The sequence below is a fragment of the Agelaius tricolor genome, unplaced genomic scaffold, assembly GCF_023055355.1.
Source record: "Agelaius tricolor isolate 1412-34295 unplaced genomic scaffold, bAgeTri1.0.p SCAF_6, whole genome shotgun sequence".
In the NCBI taxonomy this organism is placed as follows: Eukaryota; Metazoa; Chordata; class Aves; order Passeriformes; family Icteridae; genus Agelaius; species Agelaius tricolor.
In genome coordinates this window covers 13,243,452-13,267,499 of record NW_027269266.1, presented here as the reverse complement: position 1 = coordinate 13,267,499, position 24,048 = coordinate 13,243,452, and the positions used below count along the sequence as shown (strand labels likewise).

Below are 24,048 nucleotides of genomic sequence, written 5' to 3'. Positions count from 1 at the left end.
AAACAAGTGGACCTACACAATGCAGGGATCACTACTGTGGGATATGCTTGAGGGATGTGGGATGTTTGGGATGTGATGTATTGCCCCAGAGAGAAATTCCTGCTATGCTGCAGCCTAAGGCTCACCTGAGAAATAGTCTCCAGCTATTAGAAAGCTGACAGAGCTGGAAGCAATGCTTGGTGTTCAGCATACCTGAACAGCTGCTTGTTGGTTGTGTACCAGTCCTCTGAAGTGATAATTATCCTGAAGCCCTCGTACTGTTCAGCCATGTGGATGTATCTATAAAGAGCTATTGGTTCACCCAGCCAAACCTTATTACTTATGTCTGGCAGTCCATACACTGTAATTATTTTGGGTAACCTGGTCACTTACTACTTTCTTAGTAAGAAGATATATAACAGCCATAACTAAACCCAAATATGAAATAGTGAGCCTACATTAAATAGTGGCTCCATATGCAGATTTCCATGCTGAAACATTTAACTGGGTGGGGGAAAGGAGAATGGCATTACAAAAAAAAAAGGAAGAAAAGTCAGTGTAACTTTTTTTAAAGCAAAGGTAAAAGACCCCTAGCAGGCTGCAATTTTGACATGATCTCATTGTTGAAGTATACAGGCATTTGATAAGCACTTGCATAACCCCTAGCCATTGTCTGGTGTGAATAAAAACCTTAATTTTATCGAAGGGAAACTGGGGGAGAGATTATAAACCCACCTCTAGTTATGTGAAAAGCTGCTTCCTACTAATTCTATAAATCTCCTTAAAGATCAAAAGCTATCAGTAAAAGAGCATAAAATTGAACACAGGTCTCTAAAACCAAAGGTGACCATCCAAACCATTAGGTCATGTTTTCTTTAAGTCAGCCACACTGGAAGTCTGATCCCTGAATATCCTGATCACTACAGTCAGTATAAATACTAAGAGGGCTCCCTCACACAGCTCTCCTCCAAGCAACTTGCACCAAGCATTAGAGCAAGTGGGTTATTCCCAACGGTATTTTTGGCAGCAATTAACATCAGGACTGAAGTGCTCCATGCTGTACACAACTACTGTGTATCATCCAGGCAGTCCATAAGCAATGCTGGGGTGTGAGAAGGAGATTCTGCCAGAAATACTTACCATCTATTACCAGAGTCCAAAATCCATCAGCAATCACCTTCACCCTACTTCCCAACAAGTGGGGTGATGCCTGAAGTGTACCTGGGCCATAGTAGGGGTCTTGGCCCAAATGCAGCTGCAGCCCCACGCTGTGCTTGAGGATGAAGGAAGAATGGACACGTCTTAAGGCACTGAGCTGGATTTATTCACTTGACCATATCAGTATCAAACTAGAAATCATGTGTTTAAGACCACGTGTTAGAGAGGAGCAGCATTAAATAACAGACATGAAAAAGAGACTGTGCTTCAGAAAAGATTCAGTGTACAACATACACAGTATGCCATTTAACACAAATGCTTATAAAGAGTCATCCTAAGCATCAGAAAGAGTTTTATAAAAGTTTACGTTCTCATCCCATGGGATGTACAGAACTATGCAGTTTACATAGTTTTACTATCATCCAAAACATCATGTTTCAAATGTATGAGGCACAGCAAGAACAATATAATTCCATTTCCATAGGAACATAAACACTGCTTGTCACTAATGACACGCTTTCCAAACCATAGCACTCAGAGCAATTATACATGTGTACAATTTTAAAGTATTAAAAAGCAAGAGTTTGGAGCCTGCCCACTGTTACCAATAGAGCATTAACATTTGATCTACCCTTGAAAACTATCATAGATACCCTTGCAGTAGTTGTAACATAGTAAGGAAGTCACTGTCATACTTTGCCAGGGCCAACTTGTTGTGCAAATCCCAAAGGTGACTGATACTGCCATTGAAAGATTCCCTTGACCCACAGAGAAGGGGACAGCCTCCTTCTTAGCTCCCACTGCCCCAGGAAGATGCAAAGTTAAAACACATCTGCAAACAAGTGATAATCTGACTCCACAGACATTCTTAATTTTCATTAAGAATGGCTAGAGGCTGACCAAATCTTAAAGACAGAAAAAGACTGAACCAGTATTTAACTGGTCAAAACAAGGACTTCTTTTTTCTTTTTTTTTTGGCAGGGGGGTGGGGAGTGGCAGGAATGTTTTTTCTAAAGACAGCTCAGAGAGACTGAATCTTACAACCCACATGCTAAATTATATTATATTTTTTCCTGACATTATTTGCAAGCATATAATACAAGTTTTACAAAAGTGCAAGGCCCAGCACAGGAAGATATCCTGGATTAAGACATTCCCAGTAGCAGTGTTCTTTTTGACATCTTCTTGTTGGTCAACCAGCAGACACACAAACATCACTGCTTGGGATCAGCTTATCAGACCCCCTAAGGGTTTAGCTTTATCATCTGTGCAATTAAACACTATTCACATTTGACAGCCTATAATGGCAATAGTTTTATGTACAAATTGGAAAATCAAGTCTTAAAATCAAGTTTTAAGAGGTAGAGGTCCATTACTGACTCATCAACATAAAACGTTACTGAGTCAGTCATATTCCAAGGCTGGTGGTCCCCTAACAATATTGAAGTAACCAGCTAGAGCTCCAAGGTCTATGTAGAGAGATCTTTGTCTCTTTAGCAGGTCTGACTCTTCCATGCTCCCATTACACAATGAGGAATCTAAAAAGAAAATAAAGAAACCATTTACTGCACAAATAGCTGTGTCAGTTCATTTTCATATTTGTCAGTATTAATGGAATATTTTGCCTATTATTTGATCTTATCAATCTGTGGTTTAGAAAATTTTTCAGTACAACATAAGTGAAACCTCAAAGAATATAAAATCTAACAAACCAACCCACAGCTCTAGGACAAAGAAAGGGAAGCAGTTTGCAACTGCAAACAGCAAGTGTGTTCGACTACTTAAAAAAAAGTCTCCATCAGCTGGGACAGTTAGGCAGAGCTTTTTCATCCTCTGAGCTATAGTGCTAAAGGAGAGTTTGGTGCAATAAAAAACCTGATAAAGTTCTGCCATCTGAGAATTCTGCTTCCTCAGAATTTTCAGCTAAACACGGGACATCATCTTTGTCTGGGTTTGACCATAGAGAACAAATACATCTGTTTCAGATTTTTTATTCCTTTTAAATCAAGGTCTGAAAAGACAGATTGGGTTTGCAATGGCAGAATTCCCCTGAATACTTGTATAATGAGTGTCTTGGAAACTTAAGCACCTATAATAAAGTCCAAGTTTAATGGTCCAGCATTCTCTTCATTTTCAAAAGAATTGATTCAGATGGTCTGAGCTGGTCAAAGGATTATGCAAGCCCAAGGCAAAATCCAGAAGGTACAATGCCATTCTAAATTCAGAAACTGTGACTGATTTTTTCAGTGAATTTCTTGCAACAATTATGCATTACAGTACCCAAAACTTTGTACAGATATCTTTTGAAATATTTATTCTAATTATATGAACCACTTGTCTGGGAGGAGTCTTTCAATGCCTTTTGTCAGAACCCTCCTAATGTATTAAGTAAGTAGAAGAAAAGCATTTTGAAGCCTGTTGGCAGGTTGTTGGCACTAAATCTTGCTTGGGCTTGAAAGGGCTGTTTCCTACCTAGTTTGTGTATTATCCTTCATTAAGCACTGGCTAATGCACAAGGGCAACAGCATTCTATCCCACAGTCATTTTTAGCTTTAAAACAAAGGGCTTGTACTGCTGACACTCAGTAACATTAGTTATGGTTTTGTGTGTGTGTTTTTCTTTAAAAAGGCAAAAAGTGTTGGATTTGCTGGTGGTTGTTGGACTTTGTCGTTATTTACAAATCAAGAGTGTCTATAAAACCTCTCTAGTACAGTGGCAAATTGAGTCCATTTGGGACAGCAATCTATACTTCATGAAATGCCCTGAGTGATTGCCATGGCTTTTCCAAGAACCAATCCTTCAGGAGCTCACAGAAGTCAGGCTAGGTTCCTCCCCACTGGTCAATGGGCATTTTACAGATCACTTCATGACCTCGGGGTCTGATCTCATCTGATTGGGATTTTCACTGGTCACTCTCCAGATGTGCTGCGAGTTTCGTTGGTTCCTTACCACTCACTCAAATCAAGATTTGACACAAAGTAAAGTCTACAAAGTCCAAGGCAGGTGATCCCATTACCTGTGATATTTTCTGGCAGCTGCAGATCCTTCCTGGCGAGCAGCCTTTTCCTTTCAAACAGCGCCGAGTCCAGGCTCTGGCACCGCGGCTGCTCCTCCGGGGGTGGGTGCAGGGCCTCGTGCTTCAGCAGGTCTGCTGCAGACAGCCTGTGATTGGGGTTCCTGTCCAGAGCTGCTTCTAGCAACTCTCTCATGGAAGTACTGCAGTCCTCAGCAATATCCTCTAAGGGGGGAGCTTGCTTGTGTATCTGTTGGAATGAAAAAAGACCATGGAAACAGTTATTCCAAAAACAGTGAAAGAGGAAGTCATGGATAACCACATGAGTGGTCTGGGAATTCCCCAGTTAGGACTCATCACCTCCCTAAGTAGGGCTGATCAACTAGAACAGAACATGCAACTACACAACATGCACTTGTTAAAAATCAGATTTTATAATAAATTTAAAAACTCAAAGAAACTTCAAGTAAGCCTAAAATCCAGTGCAAGGCAAATTCACCAGATTTCTATACCATACTGGAAGAGTCAGAGAATCAAATCTGCCAGGCTCCAGTTTTTATCTGCAACTTCTAAGGAAAACAGACAAGTAGAAGTCAGATGGGCTTGTTTCAATCAGGTCTCACACTGATCTAACCCTGTCCTTCCAGTAAACCCAAGGCCTGTAAATTGAAACACAAATCACAGAGACAGCTCCAGCTCAGTCTCTGTCTTCCCCTAAGAGATCAAAACCCACTTCTCTCCCTCCCTCCCACCCCCGAAGCAAAAAGGATGATATCATCTCTCTGACAAATATTTTGATAGTTCTTATACAACTGGAGCTTTCTCAACAAGAGTACAGGAAACCCTGCAGCTGATACTGAGCTGGCTCTGCTAAGGACACTCACAATGTAGAGATAGGAGGGGTATGCAGAACGAGGGTATCTGTTCACCCAGGGTGGGATGCCCGTTTGCATATGAATAATAGTAGCTCCCATGCTGTAGATGTCTGCTTTTGTTGTGTGGCCTCTGCAAAGGATAACTTCAGGGCTCATGTAAATCTGTGAAAAATAGTTAAAAAAAAAAGATTACTCAACAGGGGAAAACAACAGTCAAAGATGACTCAATGGCATTTTGTGATCCTGGAAACCCCACTCTGAAGGGATGCATAGTAGTGAACCTGCAAGCACCATTTAGGAAATAAGATTGTTCTGCTCTGCATATGAGTACAGCCAAAGAGACAGCACCTGGACAAACTCATATTCCAGGTCTGCCCTCCTCAGAGAGGCCATAGGTCAGTGGCAATGGGCCTTAGCTGAGCTGTGAGAGGCTGAGCCATGGCTCTGCTTTGTTCAGATGAGTAGCAGAAGCCTCATCCCTCCACAGCAAAAGGAGGTTCCTGAATTGCCAGTTTGTTTTGTGAGGCATTGCTGGGACTGCTCCATCCTGCTCAAACAATGGCTGGGCATGTGCTAAAGAGAGAGGGTGAACTGTACTGAGAGCCACCCAGATGGGGGTAGGAGTCCTCCCCTCAGATCCCTGTTACACAGAATACTACACAACCCTTCTGAGCAGAACTGACAGATATATACCTTCCTGTCTTCTTTACTCCTCCTTCTTATCCACTAACCTGCATGATGGAGCATTATCCTGAGACATGGGATGATGAGGAACAAGCCAGGTCTAGGCAATGCATAAATTAAAAGTTAGGTGCTCTTTGCACCAGATTACCCCCAGAGCAGCTATGAAGACAAGAATCCCTCTTCGAACCTTTTCCCAACCAAAAAATTCTAATCTTTCTTGATGGAAAGTGAAATAGTTTCCATCCAAACATTTCACTGAACATTTGAATTTCCCAAGAGTCTAAAGAAGGATCTTGGAAGCTCCTGCCAGCGACAGGCAGCTCAGAGTGCAGCTGGAGGAGAACCAGACAGGCAGGATGCAGGAGGCACACCCTGCACAGCTCTGCCACTGGCCAGGGGAGCAGGTTTCAACACCACATGGGCACAGCCCACAGCACACTGGGTTAGCAAGCTACCACATTTGCTTCTGGTTCCTACTTTTCCCTCACCCAATTTCCCTCTAAAGGATTCAAACAAACTTTAATTAGTTCAAGTCATCCTGACACAAAGAATCACATTAAAAGCCATTAACTGACACAAGGGCAGGAAATTAAGTCATCACCACATGGTTTGACTGCTTATTACCACAGATTGAGAACGGCTGTAGGGCTCACCAAATTCCAAGGAAAAATTCCCAGTAAATTACATTCCCTATCTGCAAATAGAACTTGTGATTGGAAGTGTGTGCAAAGCCTCAGCAGGTGTCTGCAGCTGCTACTGACTTATCCATTGCTTTTCTCAGGGCTACGAGACAATCAGTGCATCTGCACCCTTCACCTTTAAGTCTCATAAGGAGAAAAGAATAGAAGTTCTTATTTTGTAAAAAGAAGCCTTTGGCAAATACAGTGAAACTTGAGTGAAATCTACATAAGCAAGAAGCAGCTGCCTTCAAAAAAGAATGCTGGTACAAGATCCTGTCTGCAGTTAAGGTGAGAAAATGGTCAAGATGCACCTTGACTGCACAATGACAAAAATCAAAAATGAGCTCCAAAGCTCTGATTTCAGACTGGTCTAAAGTCTGCTGTCACCAAAGCAGACAGCTCAAGCCATTAATAATTTCCCATTCTCATTCCTTCTGACTGGTGGGCTGGCACTTGCCTGCCAGTCAGACCAGTCACAGTCTAGCTAAAAACCAGTCCTTTCTTCATGCTGCACTAGTTTTAGTTTAGCATTCCTGAAAATGAATCATACCTTCCACACTCAATAAACTTTAGCAGACAACTTTTTACCCTCAAATGGTTATAACTGAAGCTTACATATTTTAACAAAGTGACAGAAGCATAACAGAAAGTATAGCAACTGCCTAGGAAAAGTATTTCCTGCAGAGCAGTTTCATAACAACCACAGTTTAATGTTCTGCATGACTTGTACACAAAAGCAGGAACACCATTTTTTTTCACACTACACCATCTAAACAAAATTTAACTATCTTTCAATCCCATTGCCCAGAATTGTAACTACTCATTTTTTAATAAACCCAAAGAAGATTCTCTACATTCAGACTTCCTGTGCTATAGAAGTGAATAGAAATCCTAACTCCCAGAGAACATGCACAGGACAAAGGTTACTCCACCTGCCACTTCCCTCAAGGACACAAGTCCCTGCCAATAGCAGATGTAAGAGAAACCAGCCAGTCCACTGGCACAATGCTGCTTGGCAGTGACAGAGCCCCAGCCAGGGGTTGCACAATTACCTGCAGGAACAGCAGGACAACTGCACCACTTCTTAAGGCTGCATAATACAGGGTGCAAAACTCAAGAGGACTTTGCAGAGTTAGATCTCTGAAAAAAAAAAATCATCAAGAAAGCCAGACTACAGAGGGCATTTGTGGGTGACAGGATTAGGCACTGTGGAGAGGAAGATGCCTAGAATGAAGACTATGAACAGAAAAACCTATAGAAGCACTAGAAACATTAGCTGTCAGTCTTTCACTGGTATCTGAAAATCTCCTTTCCCAGTGCTGTCTTTCCAACCTCATTTCTGGCTGCAATGCTGCAGCAGGACTGCTGCTCCCCTGAGACAGCAAACCCCAAACATGGCTGTATTTCAGGGCTGGGGGGATTATCAGCTCTCTGAGAACAGACTGCAGGTGTTAAAGTGCATGGAATTCTCCTCCTATTAAATGAAAAATTAAGTAGTTTTTCACTTGGCAAACACTGAAATGTTTTCACTTGTTCTTACTAACACAACCTTGACCTGTCCTTCAAGACCCAGAAGTGGATCCTCACTAGTCTGCTCCACAATCATGGAAATGTCCTGTTTACACACACCTCCATCACTGGGAAATACCCTACCAACTCATACCCACCACTGTTCCTATTAACAGCACACAAAACCCCCTTGAACAAACAAAAAGCCCCAAACCAAAGTAAAAACCCCACAAAGCTCATGCATGAAGTGCCAGAAAGCACACTGCTTCCAGTTCAGCAAGCATTTTAAGCTCTTAACTGCCCTGACAAGAAAGACAGTGAAAACAAATATTCAAGTGCTTTCTCAAGCATCTTGAAAAAAATAAACAAACAAACCTGACCTTCTGTGAAATCTTGATTTATCTTCCCCTTCTAAAAAGTGAAATGCTTTTTGTCAGTTACACAGGGATTTCCTCTTTACACATGTGGAAGACTATTAAAAGGGTAAGTGCAAACATCTCAGCTAAAGCATTTCCTGTAAACAATCTCCTCCAGCAACAGAGAGCACAAATGCCACATCTGCAGCAGCTATCCAAGCTAATTGTTGCTGCTTGGTTGTTTGCTAAAACTCCAGCCCTGGAAACACCTCTGCAGGAATGCAGCCTAAGTGGTGTGCAGAATCTCAAAGTCACTGAGACCATTTAAAAGGACCCCACCTCCATCACTGTAATGTCTAAGCAATTTTACCAGATAATCATGAACCTTGCATGCACAACCTCTGCAGAACCAAAGCTTACATGTAGATGGGGAACAGAGCTTAGAAGGGCTAAGAGATGAAACCCAGACATCTGTAAGTTCTGTGGTTTTGAAGGAGGAGGAATCCAAGTACGGTGCAGAACAGGTCACCCCAGTCCATAGTGAGTATCTCAGAAGAAATCTTTGCTAGAGCAAAGAACAAATTCCTGTTTGAAGTGTCTCTGATCAGCAGCTGAACCACTGCAAACAACCCTCCTCAGAGTACTGTTTGACTTCAGTGAACAATTGCTAACAATTGAAACTGCAGAGAAAATGACATGGCTTTCAAAGCATTTCATTCAGCAAGTTGAAAATAAAAATATAATTGAGACTCTATTAATATTTGTAAGTTTTTTATAGGTTTTAGAGTAACTATTTTACTAATAGTATATCCTCCAGCTTCAAATTTGAGCCTAAACACCACAACCATAGGACTAATGCAATGTAAGGGCTTTTGTCCCTTCAGCTTCTTACCTCTGTTCCTCTAAGATCTTTGGGATAGTAAATATCTTCAGTCATTTGAACACTTAGGCCAAAATCCACCAAAACAGCCTTAGTTGACATAAAGACAATGTTGCTTGCTAAAAGAAAACCAAAAATTACATCATTTAAGCATCTGGCATGCTTGGTATTTATTTTACAACACCCCTGTTTCATTCAGATGCCTGCCTGAAAAGGGAGAGAAATTCGTACAACCACTCTCTACAGCCAATATCCCTCTAGCCAAAATAGGTCTGGTAATGATTTGGTTCAATTTTAAATCATATCTTAAAAAACAAACTGATCTACTTTATGTAAAAGAGCCAATGTTTTGTCATTTTTTTAGCTTAAAATTTAAAAAAAGACAAAGAGAGAAAACAGCTGAGGGTAGAGGAGGAAGGCAGAAGACTGGTAGGCACCACAGCACAGTGCTCTGAAGATGTTTAAGGGTCTCCAAGAGAGAGATCATGCTGTGTAGCTCTGGCTAGAAACAGCACAACTGTTGCTCACCAAGAGGTTTTTCTAGAGTAGCAATTTAAGTGAAGACAGAAACAGAATAACCAGAGCCCCTCCACAGCAGCCACACCAGTCACCTGCACTAGTCCGTGAGAGCAGCTCAGCATGACAACAGAGGACAGACAATGGCTGTAAAATTATTAGAAGACTGAGCATTTCAAACTCCCTCAGAACTGCAGCAGTATCTAGGAGCTTAATTTACTTTCCTTCATAAAATTCTGCCTAAGGCACAACTTTGTACTCAGAGGCTTTGTTTGCAGCTGTATTTCTGATCAAATATTTAAGAATGTAGTGCTCAGTGTGAGCCTTGAGAAATTCTTGTTTGCTGTTTCAGAAGATGTGGTAAAATGAAGTCTCCAAGTTACACAACAGAAACACATTTCCCTTACAGGAAACTGTGGGCCATTTTCTGTCTTGATAGTGCCTACCATGACCACCCAGAGGGAGGGCAGACTTGATTTTAGCAGTACTGATTCCTGGAGCAATGCTTCACACAGCTGCCTCCTTACCAGCACTACAGACTATGTAAATCTGTCATTTTAGGGATAACTTTGAAGATATGGATTCGAAACACCCCATAATAGATCATCCAAAGGGCCATACTGCCACAGTGCAGCAGGATCTGCTTACTGCCTGGGACCATACCCAGCCCCAGCTGCAGCTGATTTTGGACTGAAGCGCCCCCAGCCAAACAGCCTGATGGTTTAACTGCTCTCCAACCAAGGGTTAAAAGGAGAGGCAGCACTGAACACCTCCCAAGAACCAGAATGTCTTCCTCCCCTTCCTTGTTCAGGGCATTTTTTACTCTCAATAAAATCCTCATCTTCTGTATCAGCAGAACAGACTCAATTGCAGCTCAAAAGCAGCAGATGGAGTGAGGAAAAAATCTGAGGTTTTGGGAAAGAGTCTTTTCTATTCATTCCACCTGGGGAGGGAAAACACACACTGCTCCCTGCATGGATGCTGCCTTGCCAGGCAGTGGGCATGGCTCCACCTCAGGCTTGGTGTACCCAGCTCACCCTGGCACCAAACAGGCAGGACCATGGCCAGGGCTCACCCCAGGCACCCCTGGGCAACCACATCTGCCCCAGGCAACCTCTGCCTCATCATCTGCCCTGCATCCACCAACACGGGAAAAGGCTGGAAAAAGTGAAGCACACTCATATCCACCACATTCACAATGGGCTGGTTCTCCTATTCACTACCTAGATGTAGTAGGCTTTGGGCTGGTTTGGTTTTAGATTGTTTAATTAATGTCTTTGTTACTGCCAATTAAAATAAACCCATAGGAAAGACTCTTACTACAAATGAGAAAGAAAAATAAAGGGAAAAAATAAGCAATTTTGTAGCTGTCAGAATCTCAAAGGCTTACATCTAAAGTACTGACCCATACTAAATTAAAAAAAACCCAAAACCAAAAATGCAAAACTGAGATAAAAATTTAGCAATTCCTAATAGTTCACTTCTGTGAACTATTGTAATGCTTCAGCCTGAATATTTCTACTTTAAACCCTCAAGTTTAGCTAAATAAACTCACAGAGATGCATCTATCTGCAGGCCAAGATGGTACTGGGAGAAACAGCATTTAATACTAATTTAAATGCAACACATTAAAATTGAATTTTAAAGCATTTTAATACCAGTGTTTTTAATTTGGACTTGATATTAATATGTTTGATTATTTATAGATGTAATATCCAGAGATTTTTAAAAGCAAACATATATTAAAATTTGCTGTACTTGTTGAAAGAAAAAGAACAGCACAAATTATGTATTTACTTCTAAAGTGTCTCAAACTGAGGAACAGCAGTGTAGAAATGCAAAACCTAAAAGAAGGTGCAAGATGAAGGTGAGCATGGAAACATTCAGGATGAATTTATATTAAGAGCAGGAAACTTCCAGCTGAACACAGACTGAAAACTTCACTCTTTAGGTTTTTATTTAAATTGAGTTCCTCATCAATGGCATAGGATCTATGACTTTCTAATTACCCTCTCTGCTGGAGTGAATTAATAAATAGTGTCAGTAACTATTACCTCCAGAACCTGACCTTGCCATTTGTTAGGCATTATCCATCCCTCCCACTCAGAGATGTAAGGCTGTGTGCCCCAGCTCAGTCCCAGGGACTCTACCAGGACCTCAGCCCAGCCAGGACCAGAAAGCACCCAAGGAACCCCACAGACGTACGTTTGATATCATGGTGGATAATCCTCTTAGAGTGGAGAAAGTCAAGTCCTTTCAGAATATGCTTTGTCACCCAAATTATTTCAAACTCTCTCATAGGCCCACAGCTCTCCAGCTTTTCCATGACAGATCCTCCCTCTCCAGCTTCCATGAAGAGATGGATTGTCTCATCCCACAAAATAGCGCCGTATAATTCAGCAATGTTTTCATGACGGAAACATGCCTGTATTTCAACATCTGATGGTTTGAACTGCTCCACTGGGACCTAGGACATTGGAACAAAACCACAGTTATCCATAACAAAAACAAGCTATCCATGTGGGCCCTAAATATCCTATAGATTAACAGAAAAGAAGGAAGTATAGCACTTGTATCCACTTGTTAAAATACTGAGCTTTACTTTGCTCCTGTGACTTTTCTTCCTTTGCAGCTGAGAGAAATCCTGGTAAAAGCTGAGAGACATTTTGGAGTCATGCCCAAATAAAAAGTGCAATCTTCCAGAAAAAGCAGTGTAGCAAGAGTTATTCCCGTCAAAATCCAGTGATTACGCAAAAGCTTTATGCAAACTTCCTGGTGAAGGAGATAAAATTCCCACTGCTTTTTCCATTAGCTTTGTGCACTCATCTGCACTACCAGAGCTACACACCCACCTGACAGGTGGATCAGTGCTTGCAGCGCTCAGGCCCATTACTGACCTCCTTATCAGCACTGGTTTATGGCTTACAAGAAATGAAAGCTGCTTTGAAGGGAGTGCCAGCAGCACGATATTTCTTTAAAAAGTACTGGCAGCAGATTGCTGAGACAATAAAAGCAGTGTTTGCTTACACACAGAAAAGCTACTACTGCTCTGTTTAGTTTTCTTCCCTTGGACTTGTGTCTGTGAACCAAATAAGAGGCTCATTTATTTCAAGGAGAAATACTGTTTGTATTTTCAGAAATATTAGGATACTTTAATTCTGCTGTGGGCTATGCAGGAGCAGCTAACAATCTGTCCCCACATGGACACACAGGCTGCAGGGGAAGGACACACAGCTGCCTGCCCAACTCTTAGACACACAGAATTAATCCAGGTACTTATTCATGAGTGGGGGGATATAGAGCAGTGTCCCAGCTGAGCTTTTACTGGCCCTGAATATTTACTGCTCAATTCCAAATAGTATGTTAAAAGACACAGCTGAAAGAAAATGTTGGCTTGCATAAAAGTAGGACAGTGCTCAGCAGTTCTTTTGAGGCATCTCACAACCTTAACCCTGTCAGTGCCCAAAACACAGTAAGAGTTGCACATAATGAGTTCTCAGGGACTTTAATGGCACTGGAGTAAAGAAAACTAAAGTCTAAGCACCTCAGTTCAAGGACAAGAGCCTAAAACTTCTGCAGCAGCAGGGTTTTGCTACCCCCTTCAGCAGGGACAGGATCTCACTCTGATATTTCACACCAGCAGGACAAGTAGAAAATCCACTCTACACAACAGGCCATGTGCCAGTTCCCCACACTTCTAGATATTTCCAAAATGCTGAAACATTTGCAGCTTTTTAAACAAGCGAACAGAAGTGTACATTTTCCCCACCTTGTTTAGGCCAACAAAACCAAGATGATCATCAGCCAACAGTGGAATTTGATGCAGACATATTTAAAAATAGACCATAAGTAGTATGTTATACAATATTTGCTCAGAGATAAAACCACTGAGCTAACATACCAATTTGCATGCCATTCGTTTCTTGGTTTCTCTGTCTTGGGCTAAGTACACTTTCCCAAAAGCTCCCCGAGGAATAAAGTCAGAACCAATATTCCTGTAAGTCAACTTCCATGGAAACAGGAGCACATCTGAGTCAATTTGATAGCGCCCGTTCTTGGGTGTGATCTGGGAAGTTAAATAAATAACAAAAAACCACAGTGAAGTTAAAACCACTACAAATCGAATTAATTTTATATATATAGTGGGAAAAACCCCATATCACTTATGTGTATGATGCACATGATCTGCTTAGCAGTCTTTATTTAGTAACACTAAATGGGAACAGCATGTGAGGCGTGGCATTCATTCACAGCCCAGGCATCCACATTTCTCTCCAGTGACTAACTTATGAAGTGTAAGTTGCAATTAATTGTCTTGAAACAACAACAACAGCAGCTGGGTTAATGAAATTACCCACCTCTTGTTATTAGATTTACCTGAACATGTTTGTCCTTCCTGTAATCTGTTAACTTGTTATGCCACATACCTGTTACTCATAGGTTATCTTATACAATGTGAGCCAGAGTTTCAGCATTTCCTAATATCACATGTACTGCTAGGAGTTTAATTTCCCATCTTATGCTGGAGTTTCTGCTGCTTAGTAAAAGGTCAAAGAAGTCTGCCTTGATTTTACCAGCCACTTTCCTCTAGTTTTATACCATAGTTTAAAAAAGAAGAGTAGGAGTAACATTGCCTCCTTTAGGTGGGTAATGTTGGGAGCTTTGCATCTTGTGTATCACCAGCTAGGCAAGGAGGGGATTCAGGGCACCTAGGTCAGTATCTTGCTCTAAATCTTTTTTCCAAACAGTTCCCTCCCTCTGCACGTGACAGAGAGAGTCCAAACGCCCAACTACAGCCATGTGAGTACTGCTTGATCCCTCATGCTGCTTCTTCAGTCTCTCAGCTACAAAATTAATATTATTTCCTATGAATATGCTTGTAATTATTTCAGCCAGTATCTGGAATACCATTAATCTCCTTAATGCTACTTTATTAAGATTCTTGAAGAGATGTAAAATCACATCAAGGATATTTATCATTTCATGTCTGTCACATGGCCTCCAATACTCAGCTCTTCAGCTGCTCTTTTTAAGATAACAGCATATCAGGAAGATTATTTGTTTTAGATTTCTATTTAAGGTATAACATATTATCTTTCACTCTTAATCTACCTGCATGCTTTTCAATAAGGAAAGTACCTTATTGACTGCTAAAATTGTCATTTGTGATTTGTGCTACATGAAATAAATTAATTCTTCTAAGTTCCTAAATCTGGGGAGGATAAGTTCTTAACCTTTGACCAAGGGGGCATGGGGGCTGTCCTTCAATAAAAAGTATTCTGCTTAGGATAGAGAGAACAAGCCTTCCCTCTAATTATTAGAGCCAGGGTAAGGCAATCTGTACATGTCTAGCATCTTGCTTGCCTACTTCTGCACTTCAAAGGGTTGAGACTAATCCATATGGGTTACACCTTATCCTGGAAAGGAAGAGACGCCGAGCAGAGCTGATCTGGAGAGCAAGACAGTGAGAACCACCACACTACTCATGTTTTCAGGAGGCTTTTAGGACTAGTTCCTAGCCTGACCCTGTGAACATTTGTCTGTGGCTGCAACGCATCTTTCAGCTCAGTTCTAACTAGAAGAAATCCAGCTTGTGCACTTCAAGACAGCCATGGTGCAGCCAGTGAGGATCACCAGGCAATCAGAAACACTCCTGACCCCAACCAAAATGCTGTAGGAATTTCCAGAGCAGTGCCCCTGCTGAAATGCATGTACAGGTAATACCCTGCCTCCAATCCTCAGTTGCATAATGGGATCACGTGCACCTAATAGTACTGGGTTCATACCAATTGTATGCATCTGTAGAAACAATGCAAGCAAAACAACCACAGTATGTAGAACAGTGTCTACCCTAAGCATAGGAAGCATTTAATATTACCAAGTGTCATTTCAATGTTACAGAGTTGAAAAGTGATTGTTTTGCAATACTGCAACGCTCCCTCCAAATCAGAATAAAGCAATACCCTGTGGTATTTTGCACCTAAGTAACCAGTAAGCCTCAAGCAACCAGTGTTAACATATAAAATATATGATATGCAGGATATTTAAGAAGATAGATGTAGAGTATCTTAGGAAAATACAGCAGCAACACTAACATGCATGAACAGAATTCCATTGCTACATTGATTGTTTCCAGAGCAACTGATCTTAAACAAAAGTTTAATGACACGAATATCCAGAAATGCTTGTAGAACACAAACAATTTTAGGGAAAAAAATAACATCTCAAAACAACACATCTATGTACTTGAATTTAGCAGTGTGAGATATTACATAATATTTTGACTCTTAAAATCACACTTGATAGTACGTGCTTTTTCTCCTTACATTACTACTATTGACATTTTGTGCAGATAGAGTAAATTTAGGAACTATATTGTCAGATCCTTGATCTTTATTTTTGGGAGTTTGCATAATGAACATTTTACTGCATGAATATAAGGCATTAGAAGACTCTTACTGTCTCCCAGACCTGTTAACCATCAGAGTCCATAGAATCATAGGTAGGCTTTGGTTGGAAGGGATCTTAAAGATCATCTAGCTGTAACTCCCCTACTATGGGAAGAGATGTCACCCATGAGGTCAGGTTGCTCAGGGCCCCATCCAGCCTTGCCTTGAACACTTCCAGGGATGGGGTATCCACAATTTCTCTGAACAGTCTGTTCCAGAGCCTTACCACCCTCAGAGTAAAGAAATCTCTACACTTTTAGTTTAAAATCATTCCTCCTTATCTAATCACTACACACACTTTTTAAAAGTCACTCTCCCTCTTTTTTGCACAAGTTATGGATTTTATAAGCCCCATTTAAGGACTGAAAGAACAAAATAAGCTGTAGATTTTGCTTTTTTACTGCTTGTTTCAAGTTTGTATTCAACACTGGGAAATGTTTTCTGACCTCCAGGGATACTAGAAGATAACAGAGTGGATCCTTTTGAACAACAGACTCCATAGCTGCCCGAGACTTCAGGGGCTAGATTTGATACGCTCAGAGACCCCTTCCAGTCCCAGGGTTGCACCTGGAGCTGAGCTTTATTTAGAATCATTAAAAACTTCTAATTCCTACAGTCTATGAAATGCCAAGTAAAAGGAAAACAGATGTACATACCATATTCAAGAGGATTCCAGATTCCTGTTGTCTGCATCCTTTAAATTGCTTTGCAGTGTTAGACACCTGATTGGCAAAAGCAAGCAGGTCTTCCACAGTCCCGTATTTGACAGAGGACATCAAAGAGACCTCCCCTTCACAAAACAGTAATGATTCTGCACGTTCATCATTTTGATTTGCCTCTTCACACATGGTAATTAAGCTGTCTTCATAGACTGCAATGTCTTCACCTGGATAATGGTTTTCCATGATGGCTATCACCTCAGACATATTTAGATCAGCTAGCAACAAGTCAATCTCCTCTTTGCTATCACTACCCGTGCTCATATACTCCATTACTGTCCACTTTGCAAAATCACTCCTGGAAAAAAAAGAAACAAACTTGAAAACACTTTTCACCTAAATTTATTTTAGCAAAGTAAGAATGAAAAGGAGTTATCAGAAGTGACCAGCAGCTCATCATTATACAGATTTAATATTAATAACTTGTATTATGAAGAAAATCATAATTAGGATCCTGGGTGAAGACAAAACAGAGACCTATTTGCTAGTCAAATTTATTTAGAAGTTACTAGTTAACCTCCCCTGTCACTCACTCCCAGAATTTTTTATGATAAAGCTTTCCCTAAGAGGAACAGGTTCAGTAAGAATACACCACTGTGATAGATATGCAAAAATGAAGGAGCACCCTCAATACAAACAAAGGAATTCATTGTTTAGAAAAGAATGACAAAGAGACATATTAACATTCTCATTTAGTTATGTCTAAGTTTGTATTGACAATTTATGTGATGTATCCAGAAAGAAGGAAAGGTCACAAAGAAGGTCGTTCCACTAGTAATAGGCATCTGTTAGTATCATTGTACAGTGCACAACTGTCATCACCTGAGATACAAGATCCATATTTTTTTTGCAATTAACTTGTCAGAACTAGACTTGAACTGAAATTTTCACCCTGACTTTCAGAAGAAAGTCAGAAACTGAGCTATCATAAAAGCAATGAGCTTTAGAAGTGGTTTCCAACACTTTGTTCTGTTCCCACTAATCCTAACAATAACTTTTTAGGTTACTATTGCAACTATTTTGCTGGAATGGATTTACAGCAAGCTGGGTTCAACTTCCCAAAAAGTCCCTTTCTATTCCAGAGAGTTACATATTCAAGTTTAAAACGTATGCATGGTCAGTCATTAAAATACTGACACAAATAGTTTCCAACTCATAAATATCAAGAGCACTTACCTTGTATTTAACCTGATTACATCACTCAAAACCATTTAAAAACGTCTCAATAGAATCCCTGAAGTCATCACGTTTTTCTGAACCCGTATTTACCACTGATGATAATTTCACAGTGTTCTGTGGCAGTCTATTAAAAAAAGCAAAACAAATAAAGCCATTGCATACCAGCTCAAGCAGAAGGACTGGTTTGTACTCATATAGATCATTTGCTTCACGGAAAGAAGAGCTAGTAATCACAAGGCTGAGATAACAGGGGATTTTTCTGCAGAAAACAATGACAACTCAAGAAAGAATCAAGCTACTGTATCATCCAGATTTCCAAGTAGTAGTGAAAAATAGTTTTTCCATGGTTAGGTCCTGAGTTTTAGCCTCTCTGTCTCATGCTTGCTTAAGCAAAGAGTAGGACCTGCTTTTCCTTTAGCAGAACTGACTACAGCATGCCTTCTTTAGAGAGCTCTCACTTCCCTTTTTCGTAATCCACTGCACCATCTATTTTGGGCAAAAGATAACAACTAGGCAAAAAGACACTTTGAAAAAAAAAGGAAAAAATGAAAAACATCAAACAAAACCTTATCTCAAGGACAAGCAGCAGACTCGGTCCCCTGAGGCCATGGAGCAATGTGTTTACCCAGGTACAGTTTCTGATTATGATCACTATCTTTCTTACCCCCACCACAAGGACGCAGAAGCTTTGTGGCACATATTTCTCATGGGTTAGAGTATTTACGTCAGCTCTAATGTGAAGAAAACCAAGTAAAATGACGTGTCTGAGTTGGCAAAGAAGTCAGACCACGTGAATTTGAGAATTCAAAAGGCAGGACAGGACAGCAGATGCAGCATCAGAAAAGGGAAACGGACTGCCTGTTCCTTTACAAACACAGACCCAAACCCTGAGAGTGATGGTGGCAGAGCAGTGCTCTGCCAGCCCCCATTGCCCAAGATGGGCACAGTGACTTTCACCAGCCCTCTGCACCAGTTCACCCAGCCCTGATCAACCCACACCCCCACCACTAGGGCAGCCAGGTTGGAAACTTTGTGGTCACTAGCACTACTTGATTGGGGAGGCCCCAGGCTTCGTATCCTGGGTGCTCAGAGAGATCACAAAAAGGAAAAGATGCTGAGGGTGTTTTCTAGCCCCTATCACCTCAATTTGCTCCATGACCAAGCTATCGGCTGTTAACAAAGCCTGAATGTGGTTATTTTTCAATAGAAATGAGATTTCTATTTTTCCCCAGAGCAAGACTTCTATTCACTGATTTGTTGCTTTTTAGGGTTCTTTTTTTTGCCTGGTTTGTTTTTTTGGTTTTTTTTTTGTTTGTTTGTTTTTTGGGGTTTTTTTTAATGCTGAATTAGTGGGGTTCAAATGAAAAGAAACAGTGCTGTCATAAAAGGAACCAAGAGACCTCATGTGTAAAGTGAGGTAAAGTTACAAACTAGTCCTGAGGGACTTTCTGAAGAAAAACATGAGCCTCTAGATGCTGTGGTCTTTTGTGGATAAAGACAAATATGTGCCACAGTTAAACTAATTTACCCTCTGACAGCATTTTCATGCACAAAGCATCTATACAGATTAGACCAAATGTAGCTTTCTGGAAGTGCCAGCTCTGCTTCATTCCTCAAAATGTTCCCAAACTGGAACACAATACTAATAATACTCTTGGCAGTTTCATGATTACTCAAAAAGTTCTGAATAACATGAAGAAGTGACTATAACCTGCATTTTCTCAGTTCTTTTACTGCTTGAGAAAAGCTTCAAACCCTTCACCTTTACAACTACCTGAAAGGAAGAGGTAGTGAGGTGGGAGCTGGTCTGTTATCTCAAATAACAAATGAAGGAACAAGAGGAAATGGCTTCAAGTTGTGCTAGGAGAGGTTGGATACTAGGAAAAATTTCTTCACTGAAAGAGTTGTCAAACCCTGGAACAGGCTGCCCGGGGAAGTGGTGGAGTCAGCATCCCAGGGGAGATTTAAAAGACATCTATGTAGACATGACTCTGTTTAGTGGTGGGCTTGACAGTGCTGGGTTGGACTTGATAATTTTACAGATCTTTCCAACCTAAATGATTTTATTTTTCCCTATATCTAGCAAATTCTAATCACTAACTGTTTACACAATAAAAGCAGTGTTTAGACTATAAAAGCTGATTCTATAAATTATGCAGCAATTTAGTACTATATTTTCCCTACAGACAAAAAAAAAGGTCCATTTTCCAATGGGGAATTCACTCCACCTATTTATCTCTAAAATCCTGTACTAGTATCAGTGGTGGGCACTCATGTAGTATTCTAAATCATCCTATATAATCTAGATTAATGAAGAAATGACATCACTATGTATGCTTTACTTAGCTTCTCAGCTAAAAAAATGGGTTTACCTGCAGTGGAAAAATAAAACTGCATGCAAGCACTTAAGTCAGTTGCTAAAGCACAAGACTCTTTCTCCAGTTTTGCCAATATTTCAACATCATCACATGAGTAATTTGTAAGTCAAAGGTTTATTTCTCTATCCTCTGCGTAGCTTTTCAACCCCTTTTGCCTAGGAAGTGTGCTGCCAGAGACCACTCTCATATCCATCATATTAAATAAGAGTAACTGGATAGCAGACTTCTGAGCCCCTGTGAGACTATTTGTGTGTCAAAGGTCAATGATGGAAAAAATGGAACAAAATCTACAATAAAAATAAAATTTAAAAACCAAGACCACACAGACAAAAAAACCTCAACACCCCTTGCCTCCCCCAAAAAGTTAATCACTAACTGCATAGACTGGCTCAACACAATCATACACTCATAATAAAGATCTCTTGTGCTGCTTTTAGAGAATAATTTTCTGGTCTAAGTGACAAGTGACTGCCCACTAGAAATGAAAAAAGTCCTTATTTACTTTTAAGAAAACTTATCGACAGAACTTGAAAAACACAATCCCTCTGAAAAGAAACTTCTGCTGTTAAGGAACAAGAAATATCAACAATTTCAATTTCAACAACATTTCACATATTCATTTGGAATAAGAAAACCCGCGACTCTCCCAGCGCTGGCAGCAGCAGCAGCAGCAGAGCCCAGCCCCAGCCCCTTCCTGCCCTGCAGCCCCCGGGGACAGCGCAGGTGCCGCAGCCCCGCCGGCTCCCCCGGCACACGACGCGGCTCGGGAGGCCGAGGGCAGCCGGGAGGGAGCCCGAACCCGGCAGCGCAGCCCCGTCCCGTCCCGTCCCGTCCCGTCCCGTTCTGCTCCACTCCATCCCGCCAGGGCTCCCCTTGCCCTGCCGGCCTCGTCCCCGCTCACCCCGGCGCTCCGGGAGGGCCGCGCCGCCCGTCTGCCCGCAGCCCGCGCCGCTCCGCCGGTGCCGCGGCAGCTCCGGGGGCGGGCAGGAGCGCAGGTAGCACCGCCCGCCCCTCCGAGGGCGGGGGACCGGGCCGGCCCGGAGCCGCTTTCTATTTCGGTTTCCCGGCAGGAGCAAGCGCTGCGCTGTCCCAGTCCGGCCTCAAGCCCGGCCAGCGACCGCCTCCTGCTCCAGCCCCGGCATCGGCAATGGCCTGTCCCCGGCGGTGGCATCGGGAAAACCCTTCCGTACCGCCTCATGTTTCCGTGCGCACCTAGAGGGCGTCACCAGCGTCCCACGAGTTTAAACATTATCTGAATTAAACTTCAGCTGACACGCGGGTGGAATTTAGGACAACAACGTGAAAAATTTGTTAGTAGCAGTAGTATTAAAATATTCCGGGACACACTAGTGTGAGTTGGGTAATTACTAAAATTGGGTACAACTACTTTTTATTTCTTATCCATAAGGAAGAAATTCTTGCAAAACTGCGCTGCCCAATAGCTCCTCTTCAGCCAGTTCGTTTTCAAGGAGACAAGTAGCACCTTTAACAAAACCAGCTACCACAGCACTAGGAACTGATGAGTTGAATCTGTCTTATGGTGTCAGAAGACCCAAGATGGATTTTTGGTTCATTATCTGCAGTGTAATGACTATTTGCTTACTGAAGTCAAGGGCAAAACCATCATTATAGAGCTTCAGGACAAACATTCACCTTAGGCTTCAGTGTTTCTTAGTAGTTCATACAACTCCTTTTCCCTTATATTATCAAGATACCCTGACTCCCTTGTTAAAATGGTTTATGTTTGCAACCTCTCCTGGGACATTCACAATTGTCCAAAGTATGTCACAAATGACATTCTGGAATGTGCAAGGGTTTAGACTCACTATAGGATTTTCTTTTCCTTAGCATCATAACTATGTATATGGAACCCTGCTAGCAGGGTTAACCTTTGCTCATACACGGTTTCTTTTCCAGACTATACAGATGTTAAATACATTGGCAAGCCTCCATAAGGAAAGAGGTCTCTTCTTTATTGAGTTTAACTTTGTTCAATTGCACCACCCAGTGCATTTACTAAAAAAAACCAAAAACCCAAAACAAAACAAAACTGTGGGGGAAAAAAGGCAAGAAAGCTGAAGATGATTATAGAAAGACAAAAGAGAGGAAGGACTGAGGAATAAATGAGGCAATAGGAGAGGCCAGACCAAGGAGAGGGCGGAACTGGCAGCACCTTGAAAGTGGGAGGTTAAGGAGGCTGAGTAATACATCCTTAATGTGCAGCAGCTCTCACGCTAGGGTACTTTGGGTATCCTCTTTCAGGAACTTGCTTGTGGTATTGGTTTTTCCAAACCCACAATTAATTTTAATGAAACCCTTTTCTATTTTTAGACCAACTTCAAAGAGGGAAAGAGGAGGAGGTCCTCTCTCCACATGTCCAATTTAAGCAGGACAAGTCTTAGGATTCCAGAGGAAACTCGCCATGGAGAGATGGAGGAAACACATGTACTCCATGGCATGCATAAATAGGATACAAATTGAAATGCTCTATTTTAAAAGCAATATACTCTCTGTCTTAATGATCATCCTAGAATACAAAACCAAAATAATTAGGTCATAGCAATTACTTACAGACCCTGACATACTGGGAGGCTGCCACAAATATATACAGCACTGCACTGAAGACCTACTAACACACAAAGTGCCCTAACATACACTACAGATGTGCCCACAAGTTTTACATAGATGTTTTTAAAAACCAAAGAAAATGACATTTTCTTCAGTACATGCCTGGGGAACCATGCTGCAGATCAATGACTGCTTGCTGGGTGCCCTGCAGCTCTCTGCCCCAGCCACCACATTTCTGATCCCACAGGCTGCCTTCACTGCAGTATCTCTGCCTTCACAGCCCTGGCCCAGGACCAGACAAACAGAATCACGAATTCAGTTAGGTTGGAAAAGACCTCTGAGATCATCAAGTCCAACCTATAACCAAGCACTACCACGTTGACTAGACCACGGCACTGACTGCCATGTCCAGATTTTCCTTAAATACCTCCAGGGACAGTGACTCCACCATCTCCCTGGGCAGCCTATCACAATGTCTAATCCCTCCTTCTATGAAGAACTTCTTCCTAGTGTCCAATCTAAAACTATCCTGGCCCATCTTAAGACTATGTCCTCTTATCCTGTCACTGGTTACCTGAGAGAAGAGGCTGGCCCCCACCTGCCTACAACCTCCTTTTCTTCAAGCTAAACAACCCAGCTCCCTCACCCAATCCTCAAATGGCTCATTCTCCAGACCCTTCCTCAGCTCTGTTGCCCTTCTCTGGACTCACTCCAGCACCTCAATGTCCTTCCTGAATTGAGGGGCCCAGAACTGGACACACTGAAGCACACTCAAGGTGTGGCCTCACCAGTGCCAAGTACACTTCCCTAGCCCCACTGGACAACATCGCTGATACAGGCCAAAGGTTTTACTTCCCTTTTTTAAGTCAGTCTGCCAAAACCTACATTAGACCCTCACCACCTTGGCCATCTGACCCTTCATGTTCACCCCCATGCCCACCCTCACCCTCCTGCCCTTGGCTGGCAGGGCTCATGCAGGTGTTGACAGCCAGCCCTGGCCTGGGCTGCTGGTGCTTCTTCACACAGGGCAGCTGCTCACACCCACGCCTCAAGCCTGACCTGGGAACCTCACAAAATCACAGAATCTGCTGAGTTTAAAGGGACC

At 41.8% G+C, this 24,048-nt stretch overlaps 1 protein-coding gene across 1 annotated transcript; it reads right to left on the bottom strand.

Moving 5' to 3' along the window:
• Positions 1 to 1,281: 1,281 nt before the first annotated feature.
• Positions 1,282 to 21,507, bottom strand: MAP3K8 (mitogen-activated protein kinase kinase kinase 8). Its single transcript, XM_071428735.1, has 9 exons — positions 21,277 to 21,507; positions 17,995 to 18,121; positions 16,756 to 17,116; positions 13,552 to 13,716; positions 11,856 to 12,117; positions 9,147 to 9,253; positions 5,035 to 5,187; positions 4,154 to 4,400; positions 1,282 to 2,675 (listed from the first exon to the last, which is right to left on the bottom strand). The coding sequence occupies exons 2-9, from the start codon at positions 18,027 to 18,029 to the stop codon at positions 2,542 to 2,544; spliced, it is 1,464 nt and encodes a 487-aa protein (XP_071284836.1). The 5' UTR covers positions 18,030 to 18,121; positions 21,277 to 21,507; the 3' UTR covers positions 1,282 to 2,541.
• Between the last annotated feature and the right edge of the window lie 2,541 nt (positions 21,508 to 24,048).